At 37.7% G+C, this 27,199-nt stretch overlaps 1 protein-coding gene across 5 annotated transcripts; it reads left to right on the top strand.

The window, feature by feature from the left end:
• The first annotated feature begins 9,866 nt into the window (after positions 1–9,866).
• PTGR2 (prostaglandin reductase 2) lies at positions 9,867–23,454 on the top strand. Of its 5 annotated transcripts, none has more exons than XM_056492901.1 (10): positions 9,867–9,919; positions 14,690–14,758; positions 15,910–16,028; positions 17,049–17,240; positions 18,175–18,345; positions 19,229–19,438; positions 19,851–19,972; positions 21,174–21,261; positions 21,982–22,021; positions 23,286–23,454. In XM_056492901.1, exons 2-10 carry the CDS (start codon positions 14,722–14,724, stop codon positions 23,348–23,350), a joined length of 1,044 nt encoding a protein of 347 aa, XP_056348876.1. In that variant the 5' UTR covers positions 9,867–9,919; positions 14,690–14,721; the 3' UTR covers positions 23,351–23,454. The 5 variants fall into 5 exon arrangements, with proteins under 5 accessions (XP_056348876.1, XP_056348877.1, XP_056348878.1 ...); XM_056492902.1 differs by lacking the exon at positions 9,867–9,919 and adding an exon at positions 9,926–10,070; XM_056492903.1 differs by lacking the exon at positions 9,867–9,919 and adding an exon at positions 10,048–10,258.
• The last annotated feature ends 3,745 nt before the right edge of the window (positions 23,455–27,199 follow it).

Here is a 27,199-nt window from a genome sequence, read left to right as displayed (position 1 = left end):
GGGCAGCAGGGGAATCATAAAGTGAGCATTTGCTAGCACCAGGTTCCATTGGCAGCCCATGGTACTCTCTCATGAGAATTCATCCCTTTTCCATCACATAAATAAATTATAGAACAGCAGGGGAACATAAACCATGGTGGGAGACACCAACAAGTATAAATAAGGCATATGTGACAAGCAGGTACCAAATACAGAGGATAATCTGCAACCACATCATTACGCACCTTGATGACCTTATCTGTCCCTCTACTCCTTAATCCTTCTTTTCTGTCACTCTGTGCTTGCCTGTGCTGGCAGTTTGCATTGGTGCAAGCCAGACTGCAGCTTCTTCTGTCATCACCATTATGCTGTAGCATTTTTGGTGGATTGCTGTGCAGTTTTTGTTCTTCTCAGATTCGCAAGCAAATTGCATCATACTGATTTCCATGCCTGGACTGCAGTAGTATTTTGGCAGTCCTCCATGATTCCTTACAATACTGAGTTGTGACCTATCCCAACCAGTTGATCTGTTTATCTCTGTGATCTCTGAATATTCCTTGTATTTTGCATAAAGTACATAGCATATTCCATTATAAGGAAAATTAATTCAGTTACTCTCTTTATGTTGTTTTAGTACAAATCTCATTATGGGGTTTGTTCTTTTTTCCTCCTCTTACCCTTTTTTAATATAAAATTTAAAGGGTTTTTTTCTCGTCAATGGGAACTTTAAAAGGCTTGTACACATGGTACAGTCTACAACAATTTTTTTTCCATTTCTACATAGGGCATAAAACACAATTTCATAGCAACAGCCCTACCTAGAATGTGGTATTCCAAGGCAGGAATGTTTCCCAAATATGGATATGGTTATATTATGTGTATGGTCCACTGAGTGTTTGAGCACTATATTTTCTGTTAGTGAACAAAACACATATCTTCATGGCTGCCACAGGACTGCCAGCCTGAAAAAAATGCAGCAATTCCAACAGGAAGCAATGAAGTTTATTATCAATGCATCCTGGACATTTTGCAACTACTCTCAAAACCTTCCCTCCTACACACTAAGGAGGATTTTTCCTCCCCTGGAAATGAATGCTGCTCCCTCATCTTCCCCCACCCCTGCTCCTGCAGAGATTTCTCCAGCTCCTTGAAGCCACAGTGGACTGAGAAAGCAAAGGATGTTATCTGGAGGAGGCTAATGTAACCAAGATCTACAGAAGAAGAGCCAGGAATTCACATGAGCCACGAAGACAATCATGGAGAAAGTATTCAAAAGCTAGCTCTCTGCTGGATTTACCATAGTGTCTGTTTATACATACTTGTAGTTTCTTTACTCTTTCCTCCTATGTATGAGAGGCATCCTCCAATATCATTGCCTCAAGCAATAAAAAAAAATCAGTCTTGTTCTCAATAGATTCTCTTCCCCACAAGAAGTTTTCTGAATATGTTTTGTTGTGCTACTAACAAGAGACAGCAGAAATCCACTGTGCTCAAGGCAGGGAGTAGCAAATCCACAGTCCACTAACAGAATCATGACTTTGGGCTTCACATATCAGTGTGCATCACAGAAAAGATGGAGAAAGCTTCTAGAGTTTCTCAAGAATGGAAAGTGGTTCAGGAAATTCACACCCAAAAACTAACTGCAGGGAGGAAAAAACTGCTCAACTAAGAAAAATACCAAAACAACCCTTCCCAAAAAACCACAGAAAACACCAAACACACAGAAAACCCGCAAACATCCTTGTATCTTGAAACTATGAATGGTAAGAAAAGTTACTGAATTATAGGATCATCATTCTTAACATCTGTGACACTAAGAAAATAAATGTTACTGCTGTTCAGTTCAGGCGACTACAACAGTTGGATGTTTGGGATGTTTTTCCTTTTGGTGAAAGATTACTGGAAGCTCTTGAAATTGGCTGAGTAGCAGAAGACATCAAAAGTTCAAAGCAACACAGTAGACAACAAGGAGAACTTCATAACAACAAAACACTGTCACAATTCATTATGAAAGATGATTTTCTAATTGCAGAGTGGGGCTTTGCCATGCAGGAAGCACACACAGAAATCGGCATGGACATAAAAAATTAGATAATGGAGTTAAACAGGAACATATTTTTGGAGACTATTGTTATTAAAAATTGTAACTCTTTCCTACTGCATGCACTTCATTCTTAGATTCAGCAGCTGTCTTTCAAATATCGCCAGCAGACCCTCAGCCACAATTCTTTCAGTTTGTTCTAGAGAACAGCATCCAGACTTAATTTCTCTGACATCCAAACAAAATTCTGTCAGGTCATTTCAGCCTCCAAATTGTAGTGCTTGAAACAGTGAGAAAAGACTATTTGTAGAAATAATTTCACAAGTTTACCTGGACAAGTTCAGCTATCACAAGCTCTGTGATTTGTAGACCTGGTATCTCTAACTAGTCAGGTGTTACTGTAATTAAAATACTCAACATTTTTGCCAGAACTAAGACATAGCCTATTTATTCCTGTCAATTACCATTCATGATTGTATTTAAAATTAATGTGACTTGCAGTGTTTGCAAAGCCAGTACCCATTAAGTGATCTAGAGGTGTGTACTGTCTTGCATGGCACACCACAGAAAGCTGCACAAAAAACAAAAAGAAAGGCATTGAAACAAGCTCTCATTTCCTCAGTAGATGTAGAAATTATATCCTTAAAATGCATTGAGAGACTGTCATTCAGAAATGGCAGAAAGTCACTTTACTGCCCACCAGCTATTCTGGGTAAGACACAGAGTACAGTTATAATCTGAAGCCAGTTTTGCTGAGCTGCCTCAGCCCTTCCAGTTACCAGTTGTTGATTGCTCTCTAAAAGAGAGCCCTCACAGTTTTTCTGCAGCTGTTTAGCAGAGGGAGAACAGTTGTTGTCCAAGTTTCACATGTTCAATAAAATACTTTATCATCCATGATAATAAGGGCAAATACAGTGTCCTAGAATACAGTAACTGGCATCATTAATTCTGTCCAGGCCAGTTGTGCTTACTGATCCCTCTTCTTTTCCTGAGAGGAAACAGCTGAATTTCTGCAAATGCTCATTCCTAGGCCAGCAGAATACAACAGCTGATTTACTGATACCATAGTCATTATTGATTGACTGATAACAACCAAGTGCTGTAAATTTCCAGAATGTTCACATACTGAATGGATGAGAAGCTTTCTACTAATATCCAGCAGCTCTGAAACAGGCCCCACAAAAAGCTCCAAAAATATGCCTTAGGCTATCTCGAGACTTCGCAAATCTTCATAGTCCTCTTTGACAAACCAGTACTTGCTTTTCAGAAATAGCACTGCAGAAAAATGATGCTAGTGCAAGAAAAGTTCTTTCAGAAGTAGCTTCTTCTTCATTCATTTTCCTCCTTTTTTTACACCTACCTTTATTTTCCTTTCATCAGCTTTCATCTATATTTATGTGTTTTTCCACAGTTAGGTTGAAACCCACAACATGGATTTTTCAATTCTATTTGATCAAGGATTAGCATAGTAAGGAGTTTTACAAGGAAGCTACACTACATACACTATGCCTAACTTCCCACAGCCCCATACACATCCCTCATATGAACAATTTTTTCTTTATTCTATGGGAAGACCCATTTCTTTTTGTGCTTCTATAAGCCATTAGCATTAGTTATTCTAGTTCTTCTAATTAATGCATTAATTAATGCATTAGGGTGCATTAATTAAAAAACAGAGAAATTTTCCAATTAAGTTGTATTTCAGTTATTCAAAAGAATAGAAATACTATTTAGTATTCTATTAACATTAGGATTTCACTATGCAGCACAGTCTGTCACCCACTGCTGCCTCTTGCTTTGATGCAGCAATCAGTAGAATTTTCAACAAATGGTGCTCATGTTTTCTGTCCTTGACTCAGACAGAAACACTTGTCTTGACCATTTGCTCCCAGCAATTTTAAACTAAAGAAATATATCTTAGCACAATTCAAGTTTGATTGTACAAGGATTATTTTGTGTTCTGAATAAATAATTTGAGCTTTTGTGATTACATTTCTTCCTTCACCACATTTTTCAGGATGGTTTAGTATCTTGGAACCTCATATAATGCAGCTTAGTTTATAAAAAACTTATTTCTTTTTAAATGAAAAATTTAGTTTTCTTTTCACTAAATATTGAAAATTTCTGTGTACATACGTTGTGAAACAAATAAAAATAAGGGATAACTTGCATTTAATATTTTTTTTTCAAATCTGGCAGCACATTTTAGACAAACTCGAAAAGCCAGCAGTAAAAAGGAATACTTTCAAGGTAATCAACATTCTACACTTAAAAACCCTTAGATCTTTCCTGTTTTAAATTACAATTTTTCACTACAAAGCATATGCAACATTTTAATTTTAACTTTTCAGTGATGATGCTATATATTACATTGGGAAAACTCAAGGTCTTTTTGTTGTGAAACAGACATATCTGAATCCTGAGTATGACAGAAAAACCATGTGTATATTAATACTTCACTTGCAAATTTCAGAAAGAGTACTAGTAGAACCTTTTTTTTTTTGTGTGTGTAACTGGGAGATATAATTAAATGGAAATGGCACACAAGGCAATAAAGAAAGAAACCTCCTACACAGACGTAGGTTGCTTATCTAGCACTGTGTTTCTAAAATAGAAGTTCTTAATTTCCCCAAGTGTGCTGCAGTAAAAAATGAAGGATGTGATCCTGGCATGATACTGCACAGCAGCAAGATTGTTTTCATCTACATAATGTTCAGGTCATTTATAAAAGTTAAATAAGAAGTTACACCAAAATGGATTTAAGAATTTGTCACTAACAAAATAAAGACAACAGGAAGACCATTCTCTGCAGCAAGCACTTCAGTATTTTGTTTCTTCCCTTAAGGATAAAGAAAAGGCAGAGACAGATAAGGAGCCAAAATAACGAATAAAAGTTTATGTTGATCAAACAGTAATAATCAGTATCAGATTAAACTGATAACATATTGTGCTCACTTTTTATGGAATTAGAAGGTTTTCTAAAATATCAAATGGTTGAAGATCAGGCCCACCATTTATGGGAAATACTTTTGAGCCTGTGTTTTCCATACAGAAACCTGATATCAAGGAGTGCTATTGCCATATTATATTTTTCTTTATTTATTAAAAATTTTTTTTTCCTTAAAATGAATGTGATTCTTCAAGATGTGTCCTGCAGATAGTTGTCTGTGTAAACCTGTATAAAAATCAGTAGTTTTGATGAGCAAAGTATGCTTATAGAGCAAAGCTTCCTTACCATCACAAAAATTGTTAATGACAGAGCAAATCCAAATCCTACCTATGCCCAGATGAAATGATGGCAAAGAAATATGGGCTGAGAAATTTACAAGCATGAAACATCAGAAAACTAAGTTATCATTAAAGTAGCAATTTTTTCTTATCTGTATATTTGCCTGTACAGATGAAGCCCACTTTGTGATTAGGGAGCAATTAGCATCAGAAGGCATTAATTTCATATAGCATCTTAAGTGTCACCTGCAAAACTTTCCCACAAATATCCTTGCCTCAAGCTAATGATCAGTCCATAGGTGATACATTGTGGAATTAATTTCTTTTTACAAAAGAGGATCTCCATGAATAAAAATTGCAAAAGCAGAAGCGGATGGCATAACTCGAGTTGAATGATAATTTGCTGTCCCCAGCTGTCTACCCTTTCTAAAATCTCCAGTTAACAGGGATTTGAGCTGGTAAGAAATCACCTTTAAACTGGCTCCACAGCACAGGATGTCATTCTGACATGAAGTCAGCTGAATAGCACAGTTCAACCTCAGCATCTGTCTCAAGATAAAATTTTTCTATTTGTATATTGCATCACTTAGGCTGATTCAGAGTCACTGCCAACAGCTGTAATGACCTAAGGTGTTTCTGTCCTCTCCTGAAGTTACTGCATCTACAGCTTTGCTACCAGAACAAATCATATGCAAACTCCTAAGATATTTCATGCAAACATATGTGGATTAGCTCAAATTACACTCAATAGCACTTCATGCTGTTGGCTCACATTGCATCAAGTGAGCAGGGGAGGTTTCTCATTCTTGGCTCAGCAACAAGGGCAAGAAAAACAACTGAAGTCTAGTAAACTAATAGTTTAGAAAACCAGAAACACCAAATCTACCAGAGATGACTTTGCAATATTTTTTTTAACTGCAGCCTGAAACAACACTTTAGAATTGGTAGGATAAACAAATTGGTTTTGTTATCCAGGAACACAGGGTTCTTCCACAGTTCTTCCAAGTTCTTCCACAAGGCCTCTTTATCAGTGGAGAAATACCCCTTTTCTCAAGATACCTCCCTTCTCTGAAGAATGGATTAAAAATATTTCTCTAACTTTCTGTACCCTTAGAAAAATGCTTCTCCACAGAAGAAGATGACATCTTACTTTCCTATCATATAAGAGACATTCTACATCAAAAACAAAGATTTAAATTGTGCTGGATTTGAGTAATCTAACTGAGCATTTAGCTTCACAGATTCCATGAAGGATGTTTCTTGAGAGATCTCACGGACCACTTTGCTCCCTGCACACACAGGCTAAAGAATCTGCTGTCACTTTGAGCTCATGCATACTCCAGGGAATTTTTACAGCCAAAACACACCTGCACTTCAGTTACATAAGCAACATCTGCATTATTCATCTAGAGAGATTTAAAGACTACTTATTATAGTGACATTAATTAAAAATAATAAAGAAAAGGCACATATCTGCCAAGAATGAGCGACTCATGAATGTGGCAATGTGTAAAAGGAGAATTATTATGGCATTCTCTAATAAATATGATCCATGAGCCCAGCAAATCCTGGAAATTAGATAACTTTGCACTTTAAAAACATCTAAGTCTCACAGTGTAGTCAGAATATGTAAGTTTGTTGCTTTTATATTAAGAGCAGGTAAACATGAACGAGAATATGGTTTGGATTCAGCTAGACAGTCAGTTAATCCTAAAGGAGGGAGGAAAAAAGAAAGCCTCCAGATTTGATTTTTGCATTCTATTTTGACTATTACTTTTGGCTGAAATTTACTGAAATTGATGGCAATGTGATTTTAACCACTCTTAACAAGACAGCTCTTTCACTTCTATACTTTGTCCAAGGTTACACATGACTTTGAGAGCTAACGATTTTTTTATCCATGTCCCTCTTTCCCCCCTACTTTGTTCTAAAAGGATCAAATGGGAATTTTTTATCCCACCATGTGCTTAAGAAATGTTCCTGCATCCTCAAATTTGCCTGAAGTTGGTCAGAAGACACCTTAAGGATCTGTTCAGTGAAGTAAGGCTCCCCTAAATAACATTCCCTATTTGGGTAGGCAGCAGTGATTTATTATCCATTACCACAACCATCTTCCAACTCAAACACATCCTCCATTTAATCTCTGCCCCATCTCTGATTGACTTTAAAGTTGTCACATCAATGTTAATTTAGATTTGTTTATAAGTGGTAGCAGCCCTTAGTATCTGTTCTATAACAACTATTCCACAATGGCCTGCATGCATATACAGTTTTATTTCACATGGGGCGACTTTGTGTTGTTTTGTTAGGTCTGACATGAATCAAGTTAAACCCCAAAAAAAGCTTTTTTAGAGTAGAAAAAGTATCCACGAGCCAAGTCAGTGCAGCTACTGCACTTTAAATTCACACCTAAGTTTACTTTACAATAGCTTCACTTAACAAGTACTTAATAAAAGAGACAAAGGAGGATATGTGTGTGTGCGTGTGTGTGTGTGTGCATGACCATAAAGGTTAAACAGCAAACTACAGATGATTGCTGCAAACATCTCCAGGATAACCTTGTTTGTAGAGGAAACACAGCCACCCTGTGCCAGGCAAGAGAAAAAATACTATTTTATGTGTTTGGGTTAAGGCTCTTGGAGTTTTTTCATACTTCTATCAAAAACAAAAAGTTGTATTGCCATTATATTATATAATGTGTAAATGTGTATACAGGTGTAAAAATATAATTACATGTGCCAATATACAACATATCTTTTTGCCTTTCCTCACTTTCCTTTCAATTATTTCCAGTCATTGAGATACACAACTTCTAAATGAACAGAAAGCTCTCCAGTAAAACATTTCATAATATTTTCGTATTTGCTTATGTAGTAACCTGTGACATTGCTTTCTGAAAGAATTATTTTTGTTGAGTGTGCTGCTCTTTTCTTGCACAAGTAGGAGGCAAGTCAGTGCTTATTCTTTTGAACACAGGCCTCCTACTCACAAGATGTACCCATCTGAAACTCTGAAGATGATTTCAACCCTGATGACTTGCTTTCAGTGCAAGACACCTGCAATCAGTGCACCTGTCAGGAGATCAGATGATACAAGTTGGGAAAAAATGTATGGAAGTATAAATTCCCTTATTAACATACTTAATTTTTCCACCTCTAGGTCATTCCAGTTCCAATGATGTTATTTCAACTAATGTGAAATGCAAAATTTTATATATTATGGTGGAACAAATATAAATAATTCATTTAAATATGTATTACAGTGCTATTGATCAAGCTACAACAGAAAGACTTTTCCTGCCTTTATGTGAGAGGCAGAGTACAAAGTCATCAGAATCATTAGTCTGGAAGGGTTTTTCCAGGCTGAAGCAGTCACTCCAGGCTCCACAGTAATTGCTACCAACTCAGTGGCCACTTCACAGACCTGTTTGTCCTTACAGCACAGTGAATCACTACAACAGGGCGAGTACACAGGGTAATCATGCCAGGCAGTACCAGGACCTAAGCCTCATCCCAGGAGAGCTCTGGGTCCTGCTACAACCTTTTTTTTAAGGTAAGAAACTTCTTTGTCTGTATTCAAGCACAGAAATAGCACATGCATAGTAAATGCATAATATTGCACACAACAGCAACTTTAGTGGAATTTTAGGAACAGCTATCAAACAATCCTGTATTGAAGCAATGAACAAAATGTCATCCACTGGAACACACGAGGAGAAAACATGTCTCAGTGTTACACAAAGAAACCATGCCCTCATAAACTCTAAATGCCTTCTCCCAGTACCTCAGCTTATTAAAGCCAAGTGCCAAATCCTGGGCTTGGATTGCAGCAACTCCATGCAGCACGACAGGCCTGGGGAAGAGTGACTGGAAAGATGTGTGGAGGAAAAGGACCTGGGGGTGCTGGTTGACAGCAGAAGGAACATCAGCCAGTGTGTGCCCAGGTGGCCAGGGAGGCCAGTGCCATCCTGGCCTGTATCAGCAGTAGCGTGGCCAGCAGGACCAGGGCAGGGATTGTCCCCTTGTACTCAGCACTGCTGAGGATGCACCTTGAGTCCCATGCCCAGCTTTGGGTCCGTCATGACAAAAAAGACATTGAGGTACTGGAGCAGATCCAGAGGAGGGCAACGGAGATGGGGAAGGGTCTGGAGCACAGGTGTGATGAGTACCTGGGGAGTTTATCCTGAGGAAAAGACCTTATTGCTCTCTGCAATTACCTGGAAGGAGATTGTGGATAGGTGAGGGTTGGCCTCTTCTCCCAGGCAGCCAGCGACAGGACAAGAGGAGAAGACGGCCTGAAGCTATGCTAGAGGAAGTTCAGATTGGACATTATGAAGAATTTCTTCACTGAATGGTTTATTAAGCATTAACTGGAATCCGGCTGCCTGGGGAAAGGGTGGACTTGCCATTCCCTGGAGGTGTTCAAGGAACCGTATGTGAGACTCAGTGCCATGTCTGTTGACAAGGTGATGTTCAGTGAAAGGCTGGTGTGGATGCTGTCGGAGGCCTTTTTCGCCCTCACCGACGCTGTGTGATTATGTGATCCAGGGGGTATCCACCACCGCCCCTCACGCCATCGCCGCTTTAAGGCTGGCCCTGCCCAGCGTTTCCCTGTTTAAGCGCCGCGCGTGCGCGCGGGCCCGGGCGGTCCGGGGGCGCTCGGTCGGTCAAGGTGAGCGGAGCCGCGGGCTCTGAGGGGACGCGGCGCTGCCGGGGGCGAGCCCGGGTTCGGCCGAGGGGTGCTCGGTAGAGCACGTACTGTCCTTCCCAGGAGTCGTTCTCAGGGATTAGCAGCTCCTCGCTGCAGCGCAGGCGGGGCACAGGTGCGGAAAGAGCTGGAGTCGAGCTTTACTGACCCTCCGATCAAAGCCCCCTGTCCCGGGGCAGTGGCGGCATTCCGGAGGAGCGGAGCGGAGCCCCAGACCGGCCTGTGGGACTGAGCCCCCTGCGCTGCCCCTGCCTCTCTCGGGTTCTCCCTCCTGGGCTGCTCTCTCTGCGCCTTCTCAAACTGGTAATGACCCGTCTGCAAGGCTCTCTCCACAGGCTCTTCCACCTTTGGCAGCGCTGCTTTCTAAATTCCCAGGTCTTTGGGCATACCTGGGAGCCTGGATAGTCTCTCTGAGGTGGCTCTCACCTGGGAGCCTGCAAACAGTATTATAGGCCTCTTAAAAAAAAAAAAAAAAAAAAAAAAAAAATCGGGTGATGCTCCTTATATGAATTTCTGCCAAGAAGAAATAGGCCTTGTGTATATATACCATATGCATATATGGTATTGTAAACAATTTTCGGCAACTGCAGTATAGTACAATTGCATATTTAAAAAAAAGTTCAAGATGTGGTACCTAAAAGTTTTAAGATTTTTTTTTGTCACCTAAATCTGAAAAAGTGAAGTTTATATATAGGTAGAATATGAATGTATATACTTACTGGAACTTTTGCTCTGTGGGTCAGTGAAGTCTGATAAAAAGCTGAAAGATACTAGGCTTCTTGGGAATACAAAAAAGGAGATAGCTGGATCAAGATCCTACTAACTATTGTCTTTCTGTTTCATCTGCTACTTCCTTGGAGGAAAGATTGGAGCCTGCCCTCAAATCTTATAGTGTGTCAGAAAATCCACGTGAAGAAAACACTTCTCATCAGAGAATTCAGTGATGAGACATGGAACATCTGGAAATCTAAATTTATTGGTTTAGTTCATGAAAGTACTTAGCTTTTTATGGCACGCATCCTTCTCCACTCATAACAGTCAGTATTGAATCTGGTTTGCCATTAATTAACATCAAATGTAGAGCTCCTTAGTTGGAGCTGATGGAAGCTTTGGTGCTTAATCCATTACATTTACTTTTCCATTTACCTCACCTTGCCAGTTACAGTTGTCTCTTCTTTATTTATTTATTTATTTATTTATTTTATTTTTTCTCCCATCAGTCATTCCTTTCTCTGTTTGCTTCTTCAGTTCTCTCCTCCCATTCTGTTTTGCTCTTCTCTGCTTTACTGGCTGTTAAGTTTCTATTCTTGCCATGTTTCTCTGTTCTTACTGATTCCTAGTCCCAGTTCTTCCCATCTTTTCTTCTTGCATTTTCCTCATTCAGAGTCATTCTTGAAATTTCTTTTCTTGAGTTTCCTTTGAGGATCCTTGTTCCAGCCATTTTGACATCACAGTTTCAGAAGACTTCCAAATCTTGTTTTCTGTTTAAATTGCCTGCCTTCTTTCTCCTTGTTCTTCCTTTTGCTTTTTAACTGGACTGTATCTGGCATAGAATTTAATGACTTGGAAGCAGGTGACTCATTTTGGCAAGAGTATAGGCAACTGAAAACTCTGCCTTATGGGCAGATTCAAAACAAGAAGTTCTGGGAACCAAGCCCGGGGCAAAGAAACTAAAGCATTTTAGCACTGAGGATTTTATTTAACTTTTTAAGAGGTGTTGTCAGTATCTCTGAAACAGTGGAGAAAGAAAGGCAAGAGGAGACAGAGATAAAACTGGGCTAAAAGATACTTGAGATTCCCCTGAATATGCTCCTGTTGTGCTGCTTAATGCTCCTGATATAGTCACAGGGTGGATCAGGTGATTGGCACAGCACTTGGAATTTTTACTCTGATTTAAAGAGTAAAATCAACTCAGATTGGATTTGTTTGGAAATACTAAAAAATAATAATTGTGTTGTTCTTTTTAAAAAATAGTTAAATACATCCTGTACACTGGCCCTATGCATATATTAAAAAGAATTGTGTATATGATACAAATCCCCTTTATTTTACTTTAAAGAAAATCTGTTCTTCTTTTCCAAAAGCTTTCCTCACTGTACAGTGCTAAAAGATGGTGCCTCTTCTTATTTTCTTTAGTCACTTCTGTATTGTTTGTAATGTGAGGAAAGTTTGATTCTTATTGTGTTATGATGTTACTGAGACCATTTACTTGTGTAATTATGTTGCTGACTTCCACTGTAGGTGCAGTCCTATTTAGAAGTAAATGTCCATCTGCAGTGTTGTATTTGCTGTGGCAGCTGTCATGGAATCAGTGACAATTCGATTGCCAGCTTCACTTTTTTCCACCCACTCACAGTATTTGGAAGATCTTCAAATTGAATCAGTACACAGGCTCCTCAAACAAAAGCTGTGAAAACAAACTGGAAAATAAACAGTGGCTTTGTTCCTTCAGAATGTCAGGCATTCAAATAAGTAGTCTAAACTTACATTGTATAATTTTTCTACTCACATCTTTCTATTCTACTCTGTATTGCTTAGTTTTCCTTTTAGTACGTTAATATCTTCAATTTTTTTCTCTTTATATAACTGGGTTTTTTTCCTCTGTATAATCATAGACAGTTGATATTTCAGGAGTATATTAGTCACAATAAAAATTATGTTCATCCTCTCTGGTTCAGATTGGGGTTTTGTGTTTACATAATACACATATTTAGGTTCAGGCTAACAAAAATGGAGTCAGCAGTTTTGACAGTGGACTGCTCTGTAAGGCATGAGCTGTACAGCAATTCTGCCTGCTCCGTGTTATTTGTAAACCGAGGCTCAAACCCTCAGCCATGGGTACGGATACTATATATCGATGTGCCCAGATTTCATGTGAGCTGTCAGATGCTGTTGGTTTATGTTCACTGCATTCTTAAATCATTATTTCTGCATAGAGCAGGTTAGTGGTTATAAACTTAAGCTGAGTTGTGAATGTGTACAACTCATTTAATAGACTAGATTGTCCTTTTAAACTACACTGAACACACCTGACAGTTTAAAAGATGCGCGTTGTAGTAGCAGAAATTCGGATGCTAAATCAATTTCTATGAGGATAACAGTTGTACTGCTTGAATGTAATTTTGTCAGGCAGATGCTGTCAGGAAGAATTGGGAGTTTTGTTCTGAAAAATATTCTGTAAAACAAAACCAGAGTGATGCGTCCATGATCACACAGGAAATCTATAGCTGAGTACAGTGTTCAGCTAGTGTCTGCCGAAGTTTATCCTTCGCCATCCTTCCTGTTAGGGTTTTGCATTGTTTATTTTTTAGAGATTGTATCAGCTGTGTGGGTAAAAAGATGGTTTTTTATTTCGCTTTTTAAGTCCTTAATTTTCAGTGCTCATTTTTGTTTATGAACAGTATGAAAGTAGTAATTCATAGGAGTGTGGGTTTTTTTTTTTTCTTTTATTGTAGATTGTCGGTCTGCAGGTCACTTATTTATCAAAAATGTGATGCTGTAAAGGCACATTTTAGATTCATTCCTGTAGCTTATCTTGCAGCATCCTTAGGTGTTGCAATACTGGAAATAAATTAACTTTTTAATAACTCTTCCCAAATAAGAAGCTTTTCAAGTGCAAATACAATAAAATGTTTAACCTTGATCTATTTCTTTTACAAGGTACTTGTGTTTTAGAGGGATGACCACGAATGTTCCCCTTTTCTCCTAAGAACTTTCTAACTGCTTTAACACATTCAGCACTATAGTTCTTGATGGTTTGTGAGTGCTGTTTTGTAAGCAGAGACAGAAGGTTCTGTATTTTGCAATGTTCAAAGAATAAAGATGTTGGATAAGTGGTGATGATGTACTCTTTCTAGGCTCATATTTTAGGTTTTTTTTCCAATTTGCTCTGTCAGCAAAATAAACATTATGACAAATATGTCAGCTATCATGTTTCATTCCTTAGTGTCCTTTGCACATGTGGAGGTTGGTTATTTATGGCTGTTGGCTGAGAATAGTAGTCACGTTTTTATTTTGTATTAGATCTGAAAGCATGTGAGATCATGCTTTTTCTCCTGTTAAATTTGGATAATTTCCTCATAATAACTGTGTCTCACAGGTACAAAATCACAGATTTGCAATCCTCTTTTAAACTCTTGAAATTCAAGGAGAATTTTTTTCTGTAGAATAGATTGAGCGGTGATTTTTTTTTTTTTTTTTTCATTTCTGGGCACTGCTAATAGAAAGAATTGCTTTTTCTTACAAAACATCTTACACAACAATATCTTATGTACCTGCAGACTGCTATTCTGGTGTGCCTGCCTGCTGTATATTGAGTGGCACCTGACTTTGTGTGCAAAGCTGCCTCTCTGTCTGTTAGGTGGGAACAAGGTGTTCTCAGCATAGAGAAGCAAATCATACACCTCTCCCTCTGCCTCATAGGGGCTGGTGATGGTCCTGCAAAGAGCATGATACATTACAGTTTTCCATCTTTCCAATAGGTGCTACTGTGACATTGTATAAAATCAGGGCTTTAATAAGATGAACGGGAAAACTCCTTGTTGACATGTTTGTTTATTTTATGCTTGAGGTTGGTTTATATGATATCTTCCTTTATACGTTCCTGGGGCGTGGATGCTGAAGTTGAGGAGGTCCATGTTTCATCCCATTTCCAAATTACTGAGTATTTTGCCTCATGTTCTTTTTTCAAGAAAATTTATGTTTCAGGCCTTCAAACAACATTTTTTTTTATAGAAATCCTGTGTGAAATTGCTGCAAAAGCAGAGATGATTATACAAAGAGTTGTGCTGAATTCAAGGCCTGGTATGTATTTCTCTCCTCTAAAGAAGCAATGTGTTTGTTCTGATTGCCTAATGCTTCAAATGGTGAAGGTAGAAGCACTCACTAATTTGAGATAATGACATTTATATATCCTAATATTGCATGCAGCAATAAAGTTTAAATAAAGTGTATTAATTTCCATTAATGTAAATAAATATATTTGCAATACATTTATCGGCATTTATTAATAAAAGTAAATTGCATTAATATAGATACATTTCTATTCAATATATAACATATATTCAAACTGCATTTGTTTAGTCCATGTATGCAGATTTCTAAACTGTTGGGTGAGAAAAAAGGGTAAACGCATAATATTTGAGAGAACTAAGTGTAGAGGCTGAAAGTAAAAAAAATTGGGGAACATGACTTTTTAGTTCTCACATTTATTCTTTTTGCATTGTAAGAGATGTCTAAAATATTTTGTTACTATTAATTTTTGTTTCCTTGTAGTAAATATTGAATCTTTTGTTCCTCTCATGTTTCAAAGGGTTTCTTTTTAAAGTTTACACTGTCGAGGTTTTGTTTACTTTCTCACTTACACATTTGCCTTGTTATGGATCAGCACAGTATTTTGAAGAGTGAGTTCATAAATCTGGTGTAGAAGATAATAAGTTTTTGAGGGGTTATTGTATGCTGCTTAATGCTAAAACAGTTTTAAGAGTTAAGAACTATTGTGAGACCTGCAATTAAGTTTTTCAAATGGTGTAGCAGGAATTTGCTCTAGTTGTTCATTCACTCTGACTTAAAATAGGCAAGGCTGGCTGGCTGTCTCAGAGCTGGTGGTTCCAGTTGTCTGATTGATCTGCTGCATGTGGTACCAACCTGAGGATGAAGCCTCCGGTTCTGTAGTTCTTGCCATAGTTTTATGGATGTGTCTGGGAAGCTTTAATCTAAGGAGGTCTCTGTGAAGGGATGCCCTTGCAGCATGTGCTGTATGTGTGGCTGTAGTCTGTATTACCTCAGTCTCACTTGAGTCAGAAGAGGCAGAAAGCTGAGAGCAGTTGGTTGTATTTTTGCACCAGAGTAAATATATAACCCAATTGATTTTAAAAAGGACTGCCTTGAAAAAAGGCTTTCCCATATTGATTACAGGAGGTTCTATATTGATTCATTTATTTATATAACTCTAGGTAAGAATGGAGTGCCAATGGCTGAGAACTTCCGACTGGAGCAAAGTACAATAGCAGATACAGTCCAAGCGGGACAAGTGCGTGTTAAAACTCTCTATCTGTCAGTGGACCCCTACATGGTAGGTGATGGGCTTAGAGCTAAGCCAGAATTTGTTTTTTAAAATACCTTCAGCTCTGTACCTGTCGTGATGTTTAACAGCAAAGTTACCAATTACAGAACAAATATATGTCTAGAGTAAGTTAGTAATCGGGAAGGAATTTGGCATTTTTATTCTTGAGGTATATATAGGAATATTACTTTATTGGACCAGGAAGAGACTGTGAGCCCTGATATGCCATTACATATTTGTTTGTATCAGCTTTTTCTGAACTTGGCCTTTTTATCTTTTTTTTTTTTTTTTTTTTTTTTCCAGTCATGCAAAATTACAGAAATCATGTGGCTGGGAGAATTGTGGGTTGCAATGGAAGTGAAGGTAGAAGAAGACCCAGAACAGACACAGTCTGTAAATATTTGCTATAAAGAGAATTCCAATCATTTATTCTCTCTGCAGATGGTGATAGCAGAGAAAAAAAAATAAAAAAACCAGTCTAGATTTCAAGAAAGTATATTTAGCTTGGGAATTAAGGAAGAGTTTAAGAATCCTGAATTACTAGCTGTAGCAACAGGAGAAGCTGCAAAGAAAGTACATAATGTTTCAAGATGTTTCATTAAACAGATCTCTGTCAGGGATGATTTGCATATATTGAACTACTCTTTAGTGCACGGGCATGGACTAAATGACTCGTGGGAATTTTTTTTTCAATCCCTCATTTCTAGGATTCCTTCAGTTGAGCAATGGCATTTGTAGGATTCTCATCAGAGCCTGTCACCTCAAGGCTGGTGCCTTTGAGCCAATGTCTCTAGAATGTGTTGGCTGGAGAAGATCAGGATGGTCCATCCTCCTTTTGTAATAAGCAAACAAGGGGAAAGATTGATCTAAAAAAAGATTATGGATACTTGGGGAAGTTTTACTTTTTGAGAGATTTTTGAGTAGCCCTTTGTGTTTGAAGTTCTAAACACATCTTCATCCCCCACTCAACTTGAACTGATAAAAAAGTTGTGTTCCCTTAAAGCGTTTCATTAAAGCCTTGTCTTTCAGCGCTGCCGAATGAATGAGGACACGGGCTCGGATTACCTGCAGCCCTGGCAGCTCTCTGAAGTTGCTGATGGTGGGGGCATTGGGGTTGTGGAGGAGAGCAAGCACCAGAACCTTGCTAAAGGAGACTTTGTAACCTCCTTCACTTGGCCTTGGCAGACAGTGGCAATTCTTGATGGAGACTCGCTACAAAAGGTAATACGAATGCAAAGCTCAAAGGTTTTGACACAAAAGGTTGTGACTGGTTTTTTCCCAAACCCTTCCCCCCTCCATCCCCAAACTTTTTCTTTTTCCCTAAATAGCTCCTAATGACACTATTTTTGGTGAAAAACAAGCATACCTTATTGAAGCAATCAGTTCTCAAAGGGCAGATCAACTCATAGGTGCCAGAACTTGTATCAATTTTTTTCCATAACAATTTTGATGGTCAACACAGACCAGTATTATTTTGTTATTTAAAAAAAAAAAAAATCCTGAAGCTGCTTCAGTTAAATAATTCTCTTAATTACTTTCATTCTAATGGAACTTCTTGTTCATGAAAGTGTAAGAGAGTAAGACGTGAAAGGCTTTAGGTATATTTAATTTGTTTTTCTAACTTATCTTAGTAAAAGCTTTTACTTGAGGCTTTACATTCACATAGAAAGGATATTCAATATTAAGTTGAAAGTGGAGAGATTTCAGTGCAATAAGGATATTTGTGTTCATTGTTCTCTCGTAACAGAAAATTACTGTAGTATGAGAACTTATATTTTCCAATAAACTCCTTCCTTTAGGACTCTGTCATTGATCTGCAAACACCATATTTGATAAAATGGTGCATTTTTATCCTTTATGCTAGCACAGGGATAGTTCACCATTGCTGGAAACTTCTTATCTCCCAACTGTTTTTTAACACTTCCGTAATTTAGTTTTTTGTCAGTTACCTTGCTTAAAAGCTTTTTCTAAAACCACAGAGACATAACATTTTTGTACAAACTTGTTAGAATAGAGCTAGAGATAGCTCTATAGTCCCTACCAGTTGTACCTTGCCTGGTAAATACTCTGAGTTAGTTTTCTACCGTCAGTCAATCAAAGAGCAAAACCTCTCCTCAGAAACAGATGACCTCCTACCTACGTTTCTGTTCCATAGCTGGTTCCACAGCTTGTGAATGGACGCCTTTCCTACTTTCTGGGTGCAGCTGGCATCACGGGGCTGACAGCCCTGCTGGGAATCAGGGAGAAGGGACATGTGGCCGCGGGTGCAAATCAGACCATGGTGGTGAGCGGAGCGGCCGGCGCCTGCGGCTCTTTGGCTGGCCAGGTAGGTGTAGGCTTAGGGCATACAAACATCCTCTGTTAGCAAGTTTTGTCTTCTGAAACATGCTGGTTATTAATCATACAGATAAAATCTTTGTAAACATGAGCAGGTATAATCCCGTGGGAACGGCCAGTTTTCATGTATTTGGCATACACACTAACTGTGAAAGACTTTACATATGAAACTCAAGTTTCATGAAATAGTGAGAAGAGAAAACAGATGGTGGTGATTACTTGTTGCTAGCACAAGTAAAATAGATTGTATAATATACATATATTTATTATATATTTATATGGTAGCCTGCCATCCCCATGTTGTATTGACTGGAGACGTTCTTTTTTTTTCTCTATTAGAAACTAGTAATGTGGTAAACCCTTTTGCTGTGTGCCATGACATCCTTTGTGTTTTGAGATTTACAGTCCTTTTATCCTCCTCTGCTTTGCAAAACCTGTTTGCAATGTGTATGTGCATATCTACAAATATCTCTATATATATATGTACACACAAACAAAATCAATATTAAGCAAACTTTAGACCTACTAATAAAGAGAAGCTATGAAGGAACAATGTATCAGCAATTCTATGAAGATTGTATTTAAATAGTATATTTTTTTTTCCTTTTAAAAGTTATGTTTAATAACATAGTTTTCTGCAGCCAGTGAGTTTGAAAATACAGTAAGTTTTTATTTTACCTGCCCCGTGTGTAATTGTGAGGAGACAAAGGCAGTTGTGTCACATGAGATGGGAGTGCTTGCTGCCTGGAGTTTAGCTGTAACACACCTTAGGACCCCCTTCATTCCACTGAAACTTTTATGCAGATGAATGATCTACTTTGTCTTTATTGTTTGGGGTTTTTGATTTTCTTTTTTCAACTTTGTGCCTGCAGATTGGCCGTCTGGAGGGCTGCTCTAGAGTGGTGGGGATTGCTGGCACAGATGAAAAGTGCTCCATTTTGGTCCAAGAAATGGGATTTGATGCTGCTATCAATTACAAGAAGGGGGATGTGGCAAAACAGCTACGTGAACTCTGCCCAGGTGGTGTGGATGTGTACTTTGACAATGTTGGTGGAGACATCAGTGATGCTGTTATAAGTCAGGTGATTATTCCAGCTGTCAGGTTTATTCTAGTCAACCTCCAATATCTGCCTGCCTAGCTTTCAATTAATTCATACTGGAGTCCAGCCTGTAATACAGCACAGCAGGCTTTCCACTTCAGTGATCAACTTCAGGTACTGGTCCTGGGGGCCCACAATAAGGTAACAATTTCCTATATTCCTTCTATTTAGTGCCTTTTTAAATTACACTAGGCTGTATAGCAGTTATTTTTCCACTATTTCCTTGTATTTTAACTATTTGAATGTTATAGATTAATGGGACTGCATGCAATTCTGCCACTCTTTTATAGGAGATGTGGCTAGTGAAAATTTTGCAATAAACCTGTTGCATCTGGAAAATTTAACTTCTGAGACTGAGAATATAATTTTTCTCACTTTATGCTATCCCAAACAGATGAATCAGAACAGCCATATCATCCTGTGTGGACAGATTTCTCAGTATAACAAAGACGTGCCTTATCCCCCTCCACTGCCTGCTGACACAGAAAAAATACAGAAAGAAAGGAACATCACAAGGTACATTTCTCCTCCAGAACTTGTGACCAGATTCCAGGTAGATTCTTCATATGGTGTCTGGAAGGTAGTCTGTAATCTGCAGTAGCTACTTGTAATTGGAACAGAATGTTGCCATGCCTAAAAAGGAAAATTTAATCACCGTATCCTTTCCCTTACATTTCTCTTTATCAACATAAAGAATGGGAAAGGATATTGTTGTATAGAATCATGATGTCAGTTGTTACATTTTATTTGAGTTTGCTTGTTTAGTCCTGTAATCCCTGAGAATTCTTTAGTACAAGGGAAGGTGTTGCTATTGTTCTGTTCTCAGATGTTTTGCAAAGTGCCTTCTCTCAAAATGTCGTAGTTCAGGCATAAGGATCAGCTGATGTAGTGATTTTATTGAAATTACTTTTTTAGTATTTGGGGGTTTATTAGGTTATGGAACTGTAGATGTGACAGATATATATGGGTAAAACATTTTTAATATGTTTGGACTTGGAATTGTTGAATTTCCTCTTAGGATTCAGATGAGCTAAGGCAGAGACTGGGAGGAGAGTCTTAGACTTTTCAGTCATTGCATTGTGGGACATTTGGGAGACTTAATTTCTGTGCAAATCAGTTAATCTCTCTAATTAAAATATTTCCTTGTCCCTGTTACTGTTGTCTGCTCTTTTAAAAAATGGATAAATTTAGTAAAATACACCATGCATAGTAGAATGCAGTGGAGAATTTAGTCAGTATGTTCCTACAAGTAATTATAATTTTTGATTACTATTTCTATTTATCATTTGCTATGGAAAGCTGTGATAGCAGGATATGCAGAATTGTGGGGACCCTGAAAGTTGTCATTCTCACCATCAAGTTGCAGGTTCACTAATTATTCTCCATACCACTGGAAAAAAAAAAAGTAAAAAAAAAAAATAGGAATTTGCTCACATTTTATGGATATTTACTTATTCTGATGATACTACTTTACTACTTGATTTTTATTACGATTCTCTCTCTGATACTTGAAGAAAATTACCTAAACTGATGTTTAGGGACAAGCTCCCACTGCAGGAAGTTGTCAACAAACTGGCAAGGCCCTGACCTACATTTCTTTAATTCGTGCTCATAACCCTTCAGTTTCAACAAGGCTGTTTTCTGAAAAGATTTTAAGTTATTTTCAAGTACATTGACCAAGCTTTCTTAAACCAAAGCTCGTTATTTTCTTTCACAGGGAAAGATTCTTGGTGTTGAACTACATGGACAAACAAGAAGCTAGCGTATTACAACTCTGCCAGTGGATCCAAGAGGGTAAATTGAAGGTGAGAACTTTTAGATTTAATCTTTGGCCTTTGATACTGTTTCCTACTACAAGAGGACTAACTTTTCTGTCTCTGGCTCTCTTACTGTGCCTCAGGATTGAACAGACCTTTTAAAAATGTGTAAGTATAATTGAAAGCTTATTAGGTCACACTGTTTTAAAAGGTATCTGCTGAGAATGGTCTGACTGTAGTATGACAGACTTCTCTGATTACATGCTGCTCATGTCTATATTCTTTATTTTAGCATAGGGTGCTGAAAAGTGCCTTTTTACTTAATGATTCAGACTTTCAAAAATAATGTACTTTCAAATACTTGATGAGTTAAGTGTCCTGAATGGTTTTGAGGATCTTGTCAGAAATTTTACTTCAAGCTTTATAATCACCATTTACTTTGTAATGAGAATATGCTTAACCATGACTTCCCTGTGAGGTCTGTCTGAATTAGTTTTTGTTTCTTCAAGTGACCAGTAAACTTCCTGGGAAAATACCAGGACATTACATTTTGGTGGGGACAGGGATCTGATTGAAGAATTAAATCACCTGCAAATATATCAGAAAATATTCATGCCAATATCTGATCCAAAAAGTGCACTGACCATTGTAGTGAGAGAAGTCTTTAGATTTTGGTGGTTTCTATGGTAATTTCTTGGCATGTTTCTAAGAAATGTGAAATGCTGCTCTTGTTTGAGGAAAGCTGAAAGGATTTGTTTGCATTGACAGGTCAGAGAGACTGTGATCGAAGGCTTAGCAAACATCGGTGGTAAGATATCTGCATAATTTTTGAAGAATAATAACCTGATTATATACAATGACATTTGAGGTTAACTACCTCCTTTGTTTCATTTGCCAATTTAGATTTTTATATTTTATCAAAAACATTTTTGTTACATTAATTTTTTCACTAATTATTAAAATGTTTTGTGAGATAATTATTGTATATTTAAAAAATAATAGAATATAAATTTAGATTTTGTTGTTATTGTTTTAGTACTGAGGGGAATTTATTCTTAACTGCTACCTTAGCAGGTGGTGATAGCATCCTGATCTTAGAGGTTTAAAGTACTGCCCCTTTCTTTGAATTTGTGAGTAAGGAAATGCATTTTTAAAATCCTTGAACTGATATTTTAAAAACACAATATCTAACAGAGGTTGTTATTGGATTTGCAAAAAAAATAAAATGAAAAGTACCCACAAGAAAGGGCAGAGCATATTACCAAAGAAAGTAAAAATTAATTAATTTTAATAAAACAAAATGTTCTTTAGCCTGTTCAAAGTACCTGTAACAAAGGAAATATAAAAATGAAGGGGATCTGGTGACATGAGGCATGTGATTCAAGATGTGTTGTAAGAATGCTTCCCTTTCAAGGAAGAGGGAAGAGTATGTCCATTTAGTCATTAATCCCACAAGATTGAAAACCAGTAGAATTAAGTGATAATTAAATCTTATAGATTTAATCTTATTCTAGTCATTGCTGATTTCTCCTTACTGGAATACATATGTATTTTGAAGTAACTTGGCCAAATATATCAGTCATATATCATACTTTCCTACTTTGTTTGCTTAAAGGTATATTGTTTTACACAAGCTTCTCCCACTATTATGAAATATTTAAAACCTTTCTTTTCACAAATATTTGTGTGACCCACAGCATTTCTGGGCTGCCCAATCATGCCTTGTCTCTCTTTGCTGTTAGTGTGTCATATCACTAAAACAGCAAATGTAGTCATTAATTTGTATAGGGTTGAACAGCTGCTTACAAATAATTTTTTAAAGTTATTTCAAAAAGCTGTCCTCAGCAGTTGATTATAGGCTTGGGTTTTTTTCGTTTGTTTTTTCTTTTTTTTTAAATCCCTCTTCTTAACTTAGCACATAATTAAGTATAATTATGAGTAGGTCCAAAGTGGTATCTTTCCTTTTTGGGGAGCTGCTTAATACATTTGCTTCTACCATTTTTGTCTTCCTTTTTAGAAACTACTTGGCTTGTTTTGCTTGGCACTAATTTATTTTATTATTTCTCTTGAAGCTGCTTTCCAGTCCATGATGAATGGAGGCAATATTGGAAAACAGATCGTCTCAGTTTCGAAGTAAAATCAGTGGTTCAAGAAAAATAATTGCATTCTGTCTCTAACAGTGGGCAAGTTTTTACTTATACTAGTTTCCATTTCTTAAATAAACCATTAAGTTGTTCTGTATGTACTGAAAGCAGAGATTTTTGGGATGCTAATAAATTAAATTGAACTGGAAACAGCAATGCAATAATTTATACTCAAAATGAGTAATACGTTCTTGACATGATTTTGACCGTTGCCACCTACACTTGCAAATATTTAATGGGTGTGGTTTGAAAGAACATCCTGTGTTGTCCCAAGCACAGGCTCATCACCTGATTGATGTGTGACAGCACTTCAGACACTAAGACAAGGAATTTCTGTTTCTTTATTGTATTCTGTGCAAATTAGGAAATTGGGGGGCAACCCACAAAAGTCTGGCTCATCATCATCAAAACTTTACACTATTTACACATTTCAGCAAACAAACCCATCAGCATTTATTGGTTACAATTTATATAGATTTTTTATTAATTAGTACTTAGACCCTTATTTGCCAGTTACATCTCTTGGTTCTCATGCTAATTATTCCATGTGTGCTCTTCTTCCCCTCATTCCATTTGGGGATCTGTTTTAACTTGGTGGTCAGGGGCTTGGTGGTTGTGATCTCCCCTGCCAGGATTACTTTTCCCCCAGTTACTGCTCAGTACTGCTGGTTTCACTCCAGGGGCTCTCATCCAGACAGCCCATTTATTTTGGGATTTTGTTCCCTTTTCTTTAAAACAAAGGATTAGCCATGACGACAACTTTCACTGTGCAATTGCTTAATCATAGCTGCCTAGCTATAGCTGCTGATTAACAACAAAAAAGCTGCAAAGTTCGATTCAAATTTTGAGGGAGTAAATATCACAATATTTGCTGAAGAGCTACTCCAGAGTGAGCTCATACTAGCACTGTGAGTTGACACAGCTTCCTGGAGTAATTGGTCCTCTAGACAGTTATTTTTCACAACTTGAACAAAATATTATAAAATTATAACATTCCCAGCACTATTATTTTTATAGGAATTGCTTAGTAATCCACACAAGTAAGGAGTCTGTTAAGAGCTGTGATGTGAGGGGTGATTCAGAGTGAGATCATGCTGAGATACTGATTCCGTACCATAATAAAGGCAGCTTGATTGCAGTAGCATTCCGGTAGTTAGGTGAGCTATGGAGGGCAATACAGGTTCTAGCAGCATTAGTCAAATGGCTTCAAGAGAAAAAGATAGGGACAGTCAAAGTAAACCTCACCCTGATATCCCCAGCATTTACACGCTTGTGACCTGTAAACTCTGCATTCTTTGTGTCCTCCCCAAAATCCCCACCTGGTGCCCTTGGCCCCTGGCTGCAGGTGACTGGGAAGTGGCGTTTGCCGGGGGGGGGGGGGGGGTGAATGTGCCGAGCAGTTGAGATCAAGCACGTCAAGCCCTAAATTTTAAGGAGGCCGACAATCACTTAGAGCTTGCTTGTTAACTGCTACCTGTTTTATGGTTTATATCTTCTTTCTTGTTGATTAGGCTTGAAAATATATAAGTATCAAATATCAAAGAACATCCTTTCTTAAGAAATTTTTACATATTTTACATTTTACAACAGTAAGGCAGGACCCTGTTTCATAACCCCCTCCTGATTCCCTGTAACTCTGGGCAAATGGTTAATTATTTCTGTCTCTTGAGATGTCAGCATCATAATCAGTCTCTTCCCTTTTATCTCATTGTTTTGGTTTCCCTTTATTGCATTCCGTGCTTTTTAGGTCAAGCTGTTCTCCTTTTCCCAAAAACAGACCCATATATCTGTTTCTTATCTCTATCAACACAGCTGGTGGTGTTCCTCAGACAGGGTTCATTACCTGATTTAAGATGCGCCCCTTAGAACCTATTGGCTGGGTTCCTTATTTCTTTGTTCTTCTACTGTTCTCTTTAGGTCATCTTGACTTTCTGGTATAATCCAGCAATTTTTCCATGTACTGAACAGCAACTCTTGTAACTCATACATCACTGTTACAACTTCTAGGAAACAAGTATAGTATTTTGTACAAAACGTTGTCAAGGGAAGAGTGATACAAACACTGACGAATAGTCACTCATGCTTAATCACTGATGCCTGTGACAAAATTTCTAATGCACATGCCCAGTTCATTATATTGTCTTTTACACAGACAAATTTTCCTGGAGGGGTGTCTCTGAGTATTACAGTAATATAAGGTAATTCTAAGTTACATTTTCCTTCTATCAGCTATCACATTACTATTTAACTTTATATTCTATTACAGTTTCTGCTTGAGCCTCTTTGAAAAATTGGTTGTTAACTAAGTAAAGATTTATAGTATTCTGTTCCTGGGGCTTCTTCACATAGCATTTCATTCCTAAGGACTTTTCACTGCTCCATTACTCCAGCCCCCATTGTTATGGTTTCAAAACTGACCTACAGCTGCTAGGGGCTTTTTGTGAATTTGTTTGCATTTCTAGCTTCATGTGACATCATAACCACAGTAAGGAAGTTCACCTACAATCTTTATAAATAAGCATTTGCAAGTGGTAATAAAATGTAAGCAATATAGGGCAGAGACACCTTTTTTCCTTATTTTTGGTTAAGCCAGTCTTCTCCTTTGTATTAATTAGTCTCGTGCATTCCCATTTCCATCCCGTCTCCCTTTGTACCTTGAAGTATTGCTGTTGTCTGCCCTATATTTCATTTTCTTCCCTTCAATTTTCATTCCTTTCCTGTTTTTTTGCTTTGTCTGTTTGGGTTTTTTGTTGGGTAGGTTCGGTTTGGTTTTGGTCGGTTTATTTTTCAGTTTGTCTTGTTTCTTGACCTCCTTCTTTTTGGCTTCTTAATTGACAATGAGAAAAGCATGGGGTTTTCATAAGACCACTATTAATGTTTAGTGCTAAGATGTTCAGTTAAATGTCAGAATTTCATGCAACATGTCACCAACACCATGATAAGACCTTTCCAGCCCAGACATAAATGTTTCTTACTGCAGTTTATAGTAGCTGTTGTTACATAAGTGAAGAGACCTGAGGCAGATACCTTTCAAATATCTTAATTTCTTCATTCAATATTTTATTGCATTGATTGTGGAAGAAAAAAGCACAGTATTACTTATTCCTGTTTCTAACATTGCTCTTCTCTTTTGCTATATTACGCTTTTCTTTACTGGCTTCTCTTCACAGTGGGAAATACTTATATAATCCATAAATAGACTACCAGGGGACAAAAGAAGATCACAGACAGGTGGCATTATCCCACAACTAGAAATGGTAGCAGCAGCTGGAATAAGCTTCAAATTGAGAAAATACTTGTGAGACAACTCAGAAGTCTTCAGGAAAAGCACAGAAAGAAGCAGAAGTGAGACATGATGTTTTAGCCACACTAACACAGAATTTTGCAACCATAAGTATAGATTCAAGTAGTAAGATAAAAAGTATTGAAATTTAGTTTTGCTACAGTCCTCTGGTCTGGGTAGAGCAATGATAAGAGTGCTGTATGTGCAACAGACTCTATTCTCTGCAAGATAGCCAGCAGGAACCAAGAAACAAGGCTCCAGTGAGGAGAAGTGAGATGACTCCATAAATCTGCAAAATGAGTGCAAAGCAGAGGAGGATGGCTCTATAAATCCAGTAAACAAGGACGTAACTCAGGAACAACTGTCTGATAAGGCCAAAGAAGAGGTTTGCTTGACTTTTGGGCTAACCTTTAGTTATTGTTATAGTAAAATATAATCCCATCAGCCACTTTCCCCTAGAGCATGGCTGGCAAAATAAATGAGTAGTGTGCCTTTAAGTGAAGGCAAGGAAATGTATAGCCAATGACTGCAGGGGGAATGCTGCTGTTCCAGAGGCTGG

Source organism: Oenanthe melanoleuca, chromosome 5, assembly GCF_029582105.1.
Source record: "Oenanthe melanoleuca isolate GR-GAL-2019-014 chromosome 5, OMel1.0, whole genome shotgun sequence".
Taxonomy (NCBI): Eukaryota; Metazoa; Chordata; class Aves; order Passeriformes; family Muscicapidae; genus Oenanthe; species Oenanthe melanoleuca.
This window is presented reverse-complemented; position numbering and strand designations above follow the sequence as displayed.